The sequence below is a fragment of the Octodon degus genome, unplaced genomic scaffold (assembly GCF_000260255.1).
Source record: "Octodon degus isolate 3935 unplaced genomic scaffold, OctDeg1.0 scaffold00033, whole genome shotgun sequence".
Taxonomy (NCBI): domain Eukaryota; kingdom Metazoa; phylum Chordata; class Mammalia; order Rodentia; family Octodontidae; genus Octodon; species Octodon degus.
The window spans coordinates 1088739-1103282 of record NW_004524609.1 but is presented as its reverse complement, the minus strand read 5'-3'; the positions used below and the strand labels follow the sequence as shown (position 1 = coordinate 1103282).

General features: G+C 38.5%; 1 protein-coding gene across 7 annotated transcripts in view; it reads left to right on the top strand.

Annotated features, from left to right (window-relative positions):
- The window catches only part of Cdc27 (cell division cycle 27), an 85081-nt gene that overhangs the window by 665 nt on the left and 69872 nt on the right, over window positions 1–14544 (top strand). For all 7 annotated transcript variants that reach the window (XM_004629998.3, XM_004629997.2, XM_012514499.2 and 4 more), the window contains exon 2: window positions 13723–13798. In XM_004629998.3, coding sequence (XP_004630055.1) covers window positions 13723–13798 — 76 coding nt within the window. The remainder of the gene's footprint in view (window positions 1–13722; window positions 13799–14544) is intronic.

Genomic DNA, 14544 nt, shown 5'->3' with positions numbered 1-14544 from the left:
GGCGGCCTGCTCCGCCCGCACCGCCCTGCTGCCCCGGAGGGCGCGACCTCGGCTTCCCGCGCGGGCTGCGGCGCCCGGTCGCCCTCCCGGTGCCGTCGGGACCAGCCGAGCCTTTTGTCCGCGGTGACGGAGCAGGTATGGCGGGTGCCTGCCGCCCTGCGCTGCGGGCGGGATCTGAGACCCGAGCTGTCAGCCGTGTCGGAGGGAGCCAGCTCGCGAGTTCGGAGCCTCTGCTCGCGGTGCTCTCGGCAAACTTGCGGTGTCGAGTGGTAACTCGCTTACATAATGGTTTTTGTATTTCCTCGCGTCTTTTTCGCTGTGTGCAGTATTCACTGATGCTAACGTGGCTTCATCTCCGCGCAGCAGCTTTCGCGTTAATTCCTGGGTAAAATTTTCATGTTTGTAAATTGTTTTTCCAGAGCTGTTGGTTTTTTTTTTTTTTTTTCTGTACAAATTTTTCTTCTGTTTGAGGAGTAACGTGAACTTAGGTGAATAAGTAGACCACTCAAATTTAATTTCTGTTTCATGTTCTTGTAATTTTGTCTGCTTTTTTTTTTTTTTTTTCGTTGCTGGCCCTGAAGGCTTTGAAAACGTCAAAAGAATAGTAGTTGTATTGATAATATATGAGCACGATTTAATAGTAATTTCAACCTACATGAGAAAAAATTGGAAATGTGTAGTCTATTGTAGGTAATTCCCATCAGGTAACCTACTTTTTATTACACTAGTCTTACTTAATATATTTAGATAATTTTAAGGATTAAAAGTCAAATTTGCCATTTTTCTTTCCCATACTAGCTTTGTCTAGTAGATTTTGTGATATGGTGAGAAGTTGTAGGCTATGACAAGGTGAAAATATTGATTGTAATGTATGGAGTAAAAGAAAGCAGATTATGAAGAGATCCAGAGTGGTGGAGAGACAACTTTGATGACCAGGAGTGATGCTAAAAATGGGAAAAATTAGAAAATAGAAAATAAGACAAATGACTACATAATGTAGTCTTAAAATGGTTGATTTCATGTATTTGAGAAGGATTGAGACTGTTCCTTTTTGGAATGTCAGGTTTCATGGTATTACAAAGCATAGGAAAAAGTTGACAGAAAAAATGAGCAACTGTTTCTGTTTCTTATTTCTTTTTTCTTTAGAGTATTAGTGTGGTCTACTATCGTATATGCCGATATAAACATCTTCTTGGATTATCTCAGAAAAATATTTATATCTGAGTCTTTATAAAAAATTTCATAGTACAAGACAAAAGTTGTCATTTATATATTTATTTTATGCTACTGAGGACTGAACGTAGGGCCTTCACACTGAGTTATACTGATAGCCCTTTTTAAAATTTTTATTTTGAGACAAGGTCTTGCTAAATTGCCCAGGCTGAGCTCAAATTTAGAATTCTCCTGCATTGGACTTCCTAAAAGCTGGGATTACAGACATGCTCAACTAGTTATTTTATTTTTAATGGTAACTGGAGAAGTTACAGTGGCCGGAACACCTTGAATTAGTGCTAATTTATGTTTATGAAATCACTTGATATAATTTTTTTTATTTTAAAGAGGCAAACTTTACGTAGTTTTTTTACAGTACCAGGGATTGAACTCAGGACCTGAGCTTGCCAGGTGGATTTATATCTATGTATATTCTCAGTTATTTCAGGGAGTAAGACTTCATAGTTAGGCCTGGGGAGATAGCTCAGCAGTCTGAATGCCTGCCTGGCAAGTGCAAGGAGCTGAGTTTAATCCTCAGTATCACGTGCCCTACAGGCCCTCCCACTAAAACCAGGTGTGGTGGTGCACATCTGTAATCCCAGTGCTGGAGAGGCTCAGACGGGAGGATCACTGAGTCCTAGCTGCATAGGGAGACCCTATACCAAATAAATAAATAAATGATTTTTTAAAATTAAAAATGTGCAATGAAGTTTTAAGCAAGCCTTTTGAAAAGTCACTTCAGTAAGCAATTTAGTAATTGACAATTATATACTCGATATTGTTTTAGATCTCATTAGATAATGAAGTGCTGGGCTGGGGCTTAGGGGAAAAGAAAGATAATGAAGTACTTTTGGCTTGGAGAAATATGTCCATGGATAGATCTAACATTAATACAAAGAAACCATATTTTGACTATTGTGTGGGAAATGAAATGAAAGGAACAGGAATAAATATGATTGCTTTGGACATATAGGCAATCTAAGGTAAGAGCAGAGAAGGAAGTAGATAAATTCAAGAAGGGTTTGTTGGTTCTTTTGGTATTTTAGGGAAGGGTCTACAGGGTGTTCAGGGTCTCACTGCTAGATCCTACTCATAGAATCCACCTGTTTACAGCTTCCCAAGAGCTGGGATTACAGGCAGTGTGCCACCACACCCAGTCTCAATTGCTATCTCAGCCTGCCCCGGAGGTGGAGCCTGCACTGCCAGCCTGGGGATTGAACCCAGGTCCCCTGTGCCTGCTTGCAGGCGCTTTAATCTGCTGAGCTATTTGGCCAGCCCTCAAGAAGTATTTTTGAGGTCAAAATTGAAGGAATATTTGGGAGCTAGAACCATTGTGATATGGAAATTGATTTATGGTAGAATATAAAAAATGACTGTCTGGGCACTATGGTGTTCACCTGTAATCCCAGCACTTGAAAGGCTGAGGCAGGAATATCCTTAAATTCAAGGCCAGCCTGTGATATGTAGTGAGAGCCTGTCTCAAAGAGACTGCCTGAATTTCATTTTGGTGGCGCCATTTAAGAAATGGAGAAGTCTGTGAGAGTAAAGGGAAATTTGGAGGGTAATTAATTGTTTTAAATTAAATTGGATATTTTCCTTCAAAGTAGGAATAGAGAGAGAGAACTCCTAATCTTGCACCAGTTTTAGTCTTATTGGGAAGATAGCGAATGGGTAATATGACGAGTCAATAGAAATTTGCCCAGATAATGAAAGATTTCAGGAAAAGAAGAGAACTCTACAGGTGAGAAGAATGGGAAAAGCCTCATGAAGGAGAACTTTAAGCCTAAGAAGATGGACCAGCGTTCCCATTGGTAGAGGAAGAACGTTCTTGGCATGAAAAGACATAAGCAAAAGTAAACCAGCAACAACAAGAAGTAGGTTCTCAGGAAGTGCCCAGTGTTTGTAAAGAAGGAATTAGATAGTAATTATTTGCATTATAGAATACTTCTGTTTGTCACTGAGTTTGTTTCTGTAGAGACTTGTAGAAGTCTTAATTATTAAATATCAGGGAATATAGAGAAATTTAATTTAAGGCTAGCGTAAGAATGCCCATAATGGGAAGACAGCCAGAAATTTGAGATTATTCATTCAACATATATTGACTAGCTCCTGCTTCTTTGGTTTTTGGTTTTTTGAGACAGGGTCTCACTGTGTTGTTCATGCTGGCCCTGAGCTCACATGCAGTCTAGATTGCCCTCAAACTCAGTGATCTTCCTGACTCAGCCTCCCCATTGCTGGGATTATAGGTATGTGCCGCTGCACCCAGCTCTTAAGCACCTGCTTTAAAAACATGTGAGTTGGGTGTAGTGACATCAGTCTATATTCCCAGCCACCCAACAGGCTAAAACAGGTAGATCATCAAGTTTGAGACCATTGTGGTAATTTAGCAAGACCCTGTATCAGAATAAAAAGGGGCTGGGCATGGTGATGTAGGCCTATAATCCCAGTCTTCTGGGAGGAAGCTGAGTGGGACTGCATGCTCAGACCTAGGCTGGGCAGTTTAGTAAAACCCTGTCTCAAAATTAAAAGTAACAAAAAGCTGAGGTGGTAGCTCAGTGTGAAAACTCTGGATTCCATCCCTGATACTGCAATAATAACCTAGGAATATAGTTGAGTATAGTGCATCCCTGGACTCAATGCCTAGTGCCACCACCACTGCTCTCCAGCAAACAAACACGTTAGATCAAGTCTGTAATAGTAAGCAAAGACAGATAACAGTCTCCATTTTCCTGTGTTTATAATTACCCAAATGTCTTAAATTAATGTAAAAGTACAGTAAAGAAAAATACTACTAGAAAGCAATTTCATGGTGCCTTATTTTATCAGAGGGCTCCAAAAAGTCCTCTCTGGGAAAGAAATATGAAGGATAACTAGGATTCACATGGTTTGGAGGAAAAGATGTACTGCATATGTACTGCATATGTAGAGGACCTGTCAGTAAAGAGATAACATGATCACATATGATTTAAGAAAGTTCATATAGAAAGAATGGATTTTGATAGATACCAGTTAAAATACTATTAAAGTAATCCAAGCAGAATAGTCTGCCCTAAAATTGTAATTATATTATTTCTTTCATTATTACTGGAGTCACCTAATTTAAATGACTGTCTTTTGAAAAACAGGTACTTGTAATCTGAGCACTTGGGAGGTTGAGGCGGGGATTTCTGTGAGTTTAAGGACCAGCCTTGGGGCTACAAAAGTGAGCACAAGGCCAGACTGAACTGCATAGTGAGACCCTATCTCAAAGAAAGAAAGGAAGAAAGAAACAAAGTTCTAGAACCCAGATCCTACCTGGTCTGGAAGACCAGATCTGTTTCTGTAGGCATTTAGAATTCAGCCCAGCACTGATCTAGACTTTCACATGTCTGTCCTGGAAGTAGATGTTTTTATTCTTTATTTTACGGTGATGAAATCACCAAAGTGACTTTATTTTCTTGATCAGTGAGTGTCAGGAGGAATCTGCTTTATTTTCCTGGATTGGAGTGTGGAGATCATATTAAATATTTGAGAAATAATTGCTGGGTCAAATTACATTTGAACCCTCTTGAGCCTGTTGTTTTGTGAGTGGCATTTTGGAGGCCTGTTTTGTAATCCAAATGTTGAAATTCTCGGAGGGCACCTGTAATTCATCACATTACTTTTTATCTATCCCTTTGCTAGGCTGTAAAGATGTAGGCTAGAGACTAATTAAAAGCTACCCCAAAACAAGAGAATAAACAAAACTGCATATCCTTATATTCACTTGTTCTGAGTTTAGCTTCTTAATCGTGTGATAAGAAAATAAACAAGTAGCTGACTTATTCATAATTTTTTCCTTTTTTTTTTTTCATGATTTCTTATTGTCAATGGAGACCTGAAAGCCAAAATACTTTAAAGCTTTTTATTTTTACAACACACCTAAGCTTTATTTTCCTCAGGTTGGCTAGTTTTTTTTGTTGTTGTTTTAACTGAAATCAGGATCATGTAGCAAAGTGGACAGCATGCTCAGTAAATGTTTACTGAATGGATAATGTTCATCAAAAGCAGTACACACTGAGATGAGAAGGGGAATAAATGGTCTGAGTCTCATGAAGAAATGAATGTGATGTGCTCTGGGCTACAGTTAACAAGAAAAGTATGTGTGGGGCCGGGGAGATAGCTTAGTGGAATGAGCACTTCCCTGGCAAGTGCAAGGGCCTGAGTTCAATCCTGGGTTCCGCAAAAAAAGAAAGAAAGAAAAGTATGTGTATCACCCAGGTACATATAGTTCATATCACTAGGAAATTTTATTACCAAAAGATTGATTTCTAATTTCTGAGTCAGTCAGACTTAGACCCAAACCCCATACCAGATTCTTCTTTTTCTTTTAAATGTTCTTTATTGTGGCATGGAGAGAAAGCCAGATGTTATTTTATATTATTTTACAAACGTTATTATAAATCAATTGTTGTAAGATTGGCTTTTGTCTTAGCTAATTTCTAAGAAGCTTGTGAGTAAATGAAAAATGGATTCAGAGTTCCAAAACTGTAGACATTCAACATTTATTACATTTAAAGGCAATTATCTAGGATAACTAGGAAAAAAACCTAGCAAAAAAAGTTTAAGTGAAAGAAAATTGTCTTATGGACTAAGACTTAGACAAGAGGGGATAGATTCTAGATTAACTTTTCCTTAGGAGCAGTTCTGTAAACAGATGGTTAAATTTACAAACCAGCTCATTAAAAACCTTTTTAATCTAAAATTTGCCCAGTTTGAATTGGTAATGTCTTCATTATTTCATTTTTGTTTACCTAGCATCTGTAATTTGCAAGATATTTTGGCTTTCGTTAAGAACTTTCCTGGTGGGGCTGGAGAGATGGCCTAGTGGTCTAAAGCACCTACTTGGAACAAGCTTGGCAAAGCACAGGGACCGCGGTTCAGACCCCCAGCACCACATGCCAGCCAGCCCCGCCCCCTGGTGGGCTGAGCTGGCCACACATACACTAAATGTTAAAAATAAATAAATAAATAAAGTTAAAAAAAAAAAAAGAACTTTCCTGGTGTTGGTGACAGCATTGCTTAAGACACTAATATAGTAATAGTCTCTAAAATCCAAGAGAATCTTTCTAAATTAGTTCTGTCCCCTCACCTTTCAGATTTAAAATATATGCAAACTGCAGGGTGTGATGGCACATGCTTGTAATCCCAGAATTTGGGAGGCTAAACTGGGGTATCACTGTGAGTTTGAGGCCTACATAATGAGTTCAAAGTCAGCCAGAAGTACATCACAAGACCTTGTCTCAAAAAACCAAGTAAAATATATGTAGACTTTCATTATATTTGCTTTTTTATATGGGAAGGTGGTCTATAGAGTGTATACAACAATAAAAGAAGGGAAAATTATGTATCTAGTAAAGTGCAATAATGATCCTTGAACCCTGAATGCTTATTTATTACCAGTAGGAAAGGTTTTTTTTCCATAATTTTATTGAGGAACAAATAGCAGTGAGACAGTTTCAAATCAAATTGTTAGGACAGTTTCAATAATTAACACACCAGTAGGAAAGTTTAACAGTAAGGGTTCCTAAACTTAATTTCAGGCTCCAGGGATTGTGATTTAGTTGATTTGGGATAGACAGTTATCGAGGAAGGGTTCAGAGTCACTGACTCAGATGGGAAGGACACTAAAAAAATACTTGATAGAAATAGAAATTATTACTAGGTATTGTTATATACCTAGAATCTAAAAACTGCTTGTCGTATAGTAATAATGAATGAATGAATGAATACTAGAACCTTGTAGTTCACTAAGGGTTTTTTTTTTTTTAAAAGAAGACAACCTTGAGCAAGTGAGATAGCTCAGCAGACTAAGTGCCTTCTTAGGCACGCACTGGGATTGGGGTTCGATCCCCGGCACCACATGCTGCACCAGCACTGACCTGGTGGGTACATGTGGGCCACAGAGACCAGGAGTGGTGGTCACGCCTGTACTCTCAGTGCTAGGGAAGTTGAAAACAGGAGAATAACTATGAGCCATGTAGTGAGTCTTTGTACCAAATACATTAACAACAACAACAACAAAAAAAAAAACCCTGTTTTGTTTTATATATATTCGTGGTAAATCATACTGAGTCACTAAAAAAAAAAAAACCCTTTATACACAATCGTAGTATATACCTTAGCACTCTATGTTGTCATCTACCAAAGACAAATGCTATTAAAAGTAAAGCGATCTTTTCAAAAGAAAAGGCGATCTTTTCAAAAGAGAAGGCGACAAAGAGATGAGAAGTGGGAGGGAAGGGAGGAGTAGGAAAAAAGGATTAAAGAATGCTCTGTACACGTACACCTCCCCACAAGAATGCAATCATTATTTTATTGTATTTTTTTGCAGAACCGGGGATTGAACTGAGGCCCTTAGGCTTGCCAGGCAAGCACTTATTCCACTCAGCCATCTCCCCGGCCCCTTGCAATCATTATTTACCAATAAAAGTAAGAGTAGAATCCTTGCACAGTGGTGTGTGGGAGGGTTACCAAGAGCAAGTATGGTAGAGGATTTTATTGGGGGTCCTGGCTGTTTCAGCACCACTTACATTTGAGACTCTTTGTTTAAGTGGCTTTATGGGGGAAGATTCTTACTGTAATCTAACAAACTTTCCTTACAAGCCCTAATTGTATTTAATAGCTCTCAGGCTTTTTGTTTGTTTGGATTTTTTTCTCCCTTATCCCATCTTCTTTCTTCCTCAAGTGATAGAGAGAAGGTTTTTAGTGTGTGATATATTTCAATATCATAAATGCTCCTTTCTGTGTGATTGGGGACCATTTTTATGGGATTAGTTTGTATGGAAGTATTCTAGAACAAGCATATGGCTGTTGGCATAGAATAAAATATAGTGAAATCACAATTACTCGAACTCCTTTGTCTTCTGGGAATTATGAGTGGGGCTGGTGGGATAAATCAAAAAAATTATCTCCAGTACAGAGTCCTTAAGTATCTAGGAATTCTAGGATTTCTGTAATTTAAAATAGTCTAGAAACTTATGTTTTTGTGTACACTATTGAAATCATCTTACTGGCTATATCAGTTCCTTTTGAGAATACTGGAAGAAAATGAAGCAAGTTGATACTGAATTTCAGTTTAAAGACTTGTACATAGCCCACCTAATGTGGGTGGATGAATAGGATAGTATTCCTGATTTTCACTGATGTGTAAGGCTATGGTAAAGACCAAGAAGATGTATGAAGACCTACAGGAGACCTTGGGACATAAGTGATTCAAGCTTCCTTTTTTTTTTTTTTTTTTTCTCCGAATGCCTTCAGGGCAGGTTTGGCTGGCTTGAGTTGTGGGGATGGAACCACAGCAACCTGAGCCTGACTGCTTTGTTGAAGCAGCCACTTAAACAACTGAGCTAAGCGGCAGGCCCCCCAAGCTTCCATTTGTGTATTTATGTGTGTGTGTGTGTGTGTGTTTGTATGTGTGGAGCTGGAGGTGGAACATAGGACCTTGAGCATGCTGCCCAACTCTACCACTGAGACAGTCCCAGCCCCAGACCATGCACCTTGACTTCAAAAAAAAAAAAAAAAGAAAGCGTGGGGGTAAGGATGTATCTAGTTCACTGGTGGAGTGCTTATCTAGCATACTTGAGGTTCTGCGTTCAATCTCTACTACCAGACTAACCAAAAAGGCACATAGTTTGAAGGACTAGAAATTACTTGGTTCATAACATCTTGGATTAGCATTGAATGAGACAATCCTTTGATTTTAGAGATATTTTTGAGCAAGAAAAGTTTTAAGAGTTTGTGTGTGCAGGGTCTCACTACGCAGCTTGGACTCGTAGTGGTCCTCCTGATCTGTGCCTCCCTCGTTCTGGGATCACAGGCATGCGCAACCATGCCTGGACTCCATTGCCAGCTCAGCACGCCTGGGCCAGCCAGCACTGCATGGTGGTGCCGGGGATCAAACCCTGGCCCTGTGCTTACCTAAGTAAGCACTTAGTCTACTGAGCTGTATCACCAGCCCTAAGAAAATTGTTAATTAGAATAAATGTTTTAAATTTAGGCATGTCCAACCAGTAGCCCTCAGGCCACATCCTCTTTTTAAAAAAAATTTAATTTTACAACAAACACATAAAGGAAGTTTTTATATATATGTATGTTTTGTACATAGAACAAGAAAATTCCTCTTTACTCACTGTAACCAAGGCAAGTGAAGAAATGCTTGTTTTAGATCATTTATTTTAAAACTTTAGTATGTATTTTATTTTATTATCTTAGTATACACACATGTATATATTAGGGAGGATCTTTTTGAGACAGGGTCTTACTATGCAGTTCAGGCTGGCCTTGAGCCCACTTTTTAGCCCAGGCTGAAATTGTACTCACAACGATCCTGCCTCAGGCTCCTGAGTGCTGGGATTACAGGCATGTCATACCACATCTGGCCTTGATTTATAGCATTAATACACCTTCTAATTTAATATCCATCAGTATGGCAATTTGTTGAGAGTGATGTAAATCTGGAGTATGATCTGAAATTCTAGAAAGGTTCCAGGTAGTTCGGGTTTACCTCTGTGAACTACCCTTTGAACGGACAGTTGTCTTAGTTACTCTTCTCTCATTGCTGGGACAAATACCCGACACCCAAATTGAAGGAAAGAAAGGTTTATTTAGCAGCTCACAGTTACTGGAGGTTTCAGTCCATATTCATTTGGCTCCAAGGCAGAGCAGCACATAGCAGAGGGCAACCTTTCATGGTGGAGAGGCAAAGAGCAAGAGCAGAGGGAGCTCAAGAGGAGTAGCAGCCGCTCAAGCTGCTAACTTCTCTTTCCTCCTTCAATTGAAATGCAGATTACCTGCCCCAGGGCAGGTGCAGTATCCACAGTATCCACACTCACTGTAATCAGTCACAACCTCCAGAAGCCTCCCCAGACTACTTGAGGCTTTGGGGGGAGACACCTATACATAAACCATAACAGCAGTGTTTTAGGTAGTCCTTTTAAACAATAGGAAATGATTTCAGAACATTAACATTAGAACAGAAAAAGTACTGTCTATCTTACTATAGTTTACTAGAAAATAAATTTAAATTCACATTCTTTTTTTACCTTTTGTTGGTTTGGGAATGGTCAAGTAGGACAATTTTGAGGCATCATGAAATTTAAGGATATAGGTCCGGGGAGATAACTCAGTAGAATAAGAAGGCACAAGGGCCTGAGTTCTATCCTCAGTTCTGCAAAAATAAAAGAGGAAAGAAATTTAAGGATATAAACAGTAAGGTTAAACCAGAAGTTTTAGAGACCTCAAACTAAATTTGTTACTATTCTTTCTTACAGAAATAAGGTTAAATCATAGACTAATATTAGAAGTTTTAATTTTAAAGATTATAATTAGCAGCGTTCATTATTACTAAATATTTGTTTGTTCAACAAAATTGAGCCTTTACTATATCCCAGGCACATTAATCATTTTTTTTTTTTTTCCAGAGCTGGGAATCTGACCCAGGGCTTATACATGCTAGGCAAGTACTCTACCAGTCTTTTAATGTAATCTAGATACTGCCATAATATTACCTAGTGATAGGCAACCAGATTTTTAAAAATATATATTTTTTAATCTTTTATTTATTTGGTTCAGGGTCTCGCTACTCAGCTTAGACTCCTAATGATCCTCTAGTTTCAGCCTCCCCAGCACTGGGGTTATGGGCATGTGCCACCACGCCTGGGCTCAGGCCAACACAACATGTAGTACTAGGGGTTGAACCCAAATCCTTGTGCTTGCTAGGCAGGCACTTAGACTGCCAAGCTGCCTCCCCAACCCAGCAACCAGATATTTACTGGTTTCCTTTTTTTCTTTCTTTCTTTCTTTCTTTTTTTTTTTTTAATATATTTTAAGGAAGGATCTACAGGGTGTTCAAGGTCTCACTACTAGGTGGGACTCAGATTGATCCTCCTGTTTACAGCCTCAAGGTGTGTGCCACCATGCCCAGTCTTAATTGCTGTCTGGGGTTGAGGGAAGTGTCAGGATCAAACCCACCCCAGGTCCTTGCACCTGCTTGCAGGAGCTTTAATCTGCTGAGCTATTTAGCCACCCCCCCTTTTGGGGGGGTTCCTTATAACCCTTATTTGTTAAGTCATTCAACAGATTGTTAACTGATGTACATACTAAAAATTAGAAATATGTTGATGAGTTGTCAGGTATCTTAGAAGCATTACCAGTCTATACACATAGATAAGTGATAGCTTGATTAGCACGGCAGGCAGCCTGGTGAATGATCTATTTTTTTTAATGGTGTGCTCTTCCTCCATGAGACCAGTAAAAATTTAATTTTGGAAATGCACAGTATAGGAAGGGCTGTGGAATAATGAAAAATTATGTTGTTAGTTGAAATGTAAGTTAAAACAATTTTTTTTTTATTGATTTGGCATACCTAGTAAAGGTGGACATATTTGAAAACCTAGTAATTTTTATTAACTACATACAGTGTTTTGTTATACTAATTTGGAGAGTTGTTGTGTTTGGTGGGTTTGTTTTTGTCTCTGCAGTATTGTAGATTGTACCTCCAGCCTTTGCACTGAGCTATTTTGAAATAAGATTTGTTAAATTGTCCGCGCTGGGTTTAAATTTTCAATCCTCCTCTCTTTTAACTCAGCCTCTCAGGATTTAGGAATACACAACAACACCTTGTTTGGAAAGATTTTTAAATCTGTACTCCAAGAGATGAATATACCTGGTGTTTGTTGCAGCATTATTATATTTGTTCAAAAATAAAGGCCTTTAGAAATAACTCAAGCCAGGTATGGTGCTGCATGCCTGTAATCCTAGCACTCCAGGAGGCTAAAGTAGGAAGACTTGTGAGGGAGGTCAGCCTTGGCTACAATGTGAGCTCAAGGCCAGCCTGAACTGCATAGCAAGACCCTGCCTCAAAAAAAAAAGAGAGAGAAAAAGAAGAAACTCAGATGTCTATGTACTGTAAAAATATTTTTTGGTATATTTATACAATCAAAACTATTTAATCCACAAGAAAAGTAGATGAACTAAACATACATCATCAGTCATGAATTTTTCAAAACAGTATATTGGATGTAAATCACAGCAGAATGTGTACAATAGAATTTGTTTATGTCATTGGAAAACTAATTAGAATCAGGCATGATAGCACATGCCTGTAATCCCAGCACGTGGGAGGGTGAGACAGGATGTCCATGCAAATTGGAGGCCAGCATAGGCTACAAAGTGAATTCACACCCAGCCTGAACTGCATAGTGAAACCCTTTCTCAAAAAGATAAAAAGAAAAATAAAATAAATCCAATGTGTTGGCATATCTTTGTAATCCCAGCACTCTGAGAAACTCATGGAAGAGGATTGTATGTTGGAGCCCAGGCTGAGTAGTTTAGGGATCTAGCAAGACCCTGTCACAGATTTAAAGATAGTAATTAAAAACAGGGAGAAGGATGTAGCCCCATGTAAAGTGTACTAGCTTCCATCCCTAATACTGCAAAAAAAAAAAAGAAAACTTGAAAGCTAAATGCTGTATTTATACTAGTATTTGTATGAAATTATGAGGACTACCCAAAGAAAAGTGCAGCAAAGTTAAGGATGACAGTTGCTTCTTCAGGGCAGGAAGAAGTTACATTATTCACATAAGAAGACTTGATAAAGGGCTTTTTTTTGTCTTTTTAAGATAGGGTCTTACTATGCCTTTAGCTCACTTTGCAGCTTTGTAGCCTAGGCTGGTCTCAAATACTCTCAAGATCCTCCTGCCTCAGCCTGCCTTCTCAGTTTCTCAGTGCTGGGATTACAAGGTATGCACCACTGCACTTGGCGTTGATAATTTATTTCTTGAGATGGGTGCTTAGTGTGTAAGTAGGTCTTAGAGGCTTTTGGTTATGTTAAAACTTAAATTGCTCTTAAGTCTTTTATATGCTCTGTGTTATTTTTATAACTCTTAAAGCTTAATCCAAATAGATTAAAGGTTAGTCCTATTGTAACTTTGCTCATTTGCATTTTAATGTGCTTCCTTGAGTGATGAGAATTGGGTAGCATTTAAAGTAGTAAATGAAGTTTTTGTGGGATGATGCTGTAATTTGAACATCTCTTTCATGTGTATCATGAAAAGTGGTTAAGAACCTGCAGTTTAGTAGGTTAGGCAGATCTTTAAGCAAACAATTATAATATAGTAGGTTGTTAGGAAATGTTTAGAGAAAAGCCAAGAAAGTTTTATGGAGTACGTAGTAGTTAAGCTAGCTCTTTAGAGATGGGCAATTTATGGGGGGAGGTTGGTGAAGGAGTCAACATTGTTATGAAGGAAAAGAAGGTACAAAGGCACAGAAGCGTGAAAGGCCATGCAATGTTGGTAAATGTAGGTCTTTAGAAACCATACTTCAAGAGCCTTATCTAACATACTGTGGCACTTGCTATGTGGGGATTGGGGGTTTATCACTTCAATTAGAGATGTCATAAGCTGAGCATTATGTTTATGGCTCTGTGCTGTGCTAAGAACAGCTTTGAAACTGTATATACATGTATTTATGTGTTCTTTCTTCCACTTACAGGCTGCTATATGGCAAGCACTAAACCACTATGCTTACCGAGATGCAGTTTTCCTCGCAGAACGACTGTATGCAGAAGGTTTGCAGCTATTCATTTGTATAGAGCCATAATAAACAAAATATATGAAATACTATCATTTGTTATGGCTAGCAGGAATCTACACTTTTTTGTTTTTCTTTATGATTAATACTAGTTTATAAAAATGTTACCTTGTATCTTTATGGCTACCTTCATGTTAATAATAATCATGTTACTTTAATAATTGTAGAGTTGAATTTATAGACTACGAATTACTTTATCCTTTTCTAATCTTTAAGGTTTTCTGCCTGGGTTTTCTTCCAGTAGAACACAGTCTGTATTCTGAAGCAAACTTCATGGTATTAGATTCTATAGCTATGCTACAAAGCCTAACCTTGTCACTTACATGTTTGCATAAGCTTTGGCAAATTATTTGATATCTGAGCATTCCAAATTTTTTTCATTTATAAAATACAAATAATTCCTTCATAGAATTGAAAAACATGATAATATATTGACTTGGCCCAGTCATCTGGTATGGTAATAAATGCTCAATAAACATTACTGTGGTAATTCCTATTTTGTCCTTAAATTATAAGTCTTTTTCTTATATGGTGATATAGATAATTGTATGTGACCCCCCCCCATTTCTTTATGTTTAATACTTTTTTTTTTGGCCAGCTCAGCCCACACGGAGGGAGGGGCCGGTGTGGCATGTGGTGCCAACAATTTAACCATAGTCCCCTAAGCCTGCCTAAGCTTGCCTAAGCAGGCACTTTAGACCACTGAGCTATCTCACTGGCCTT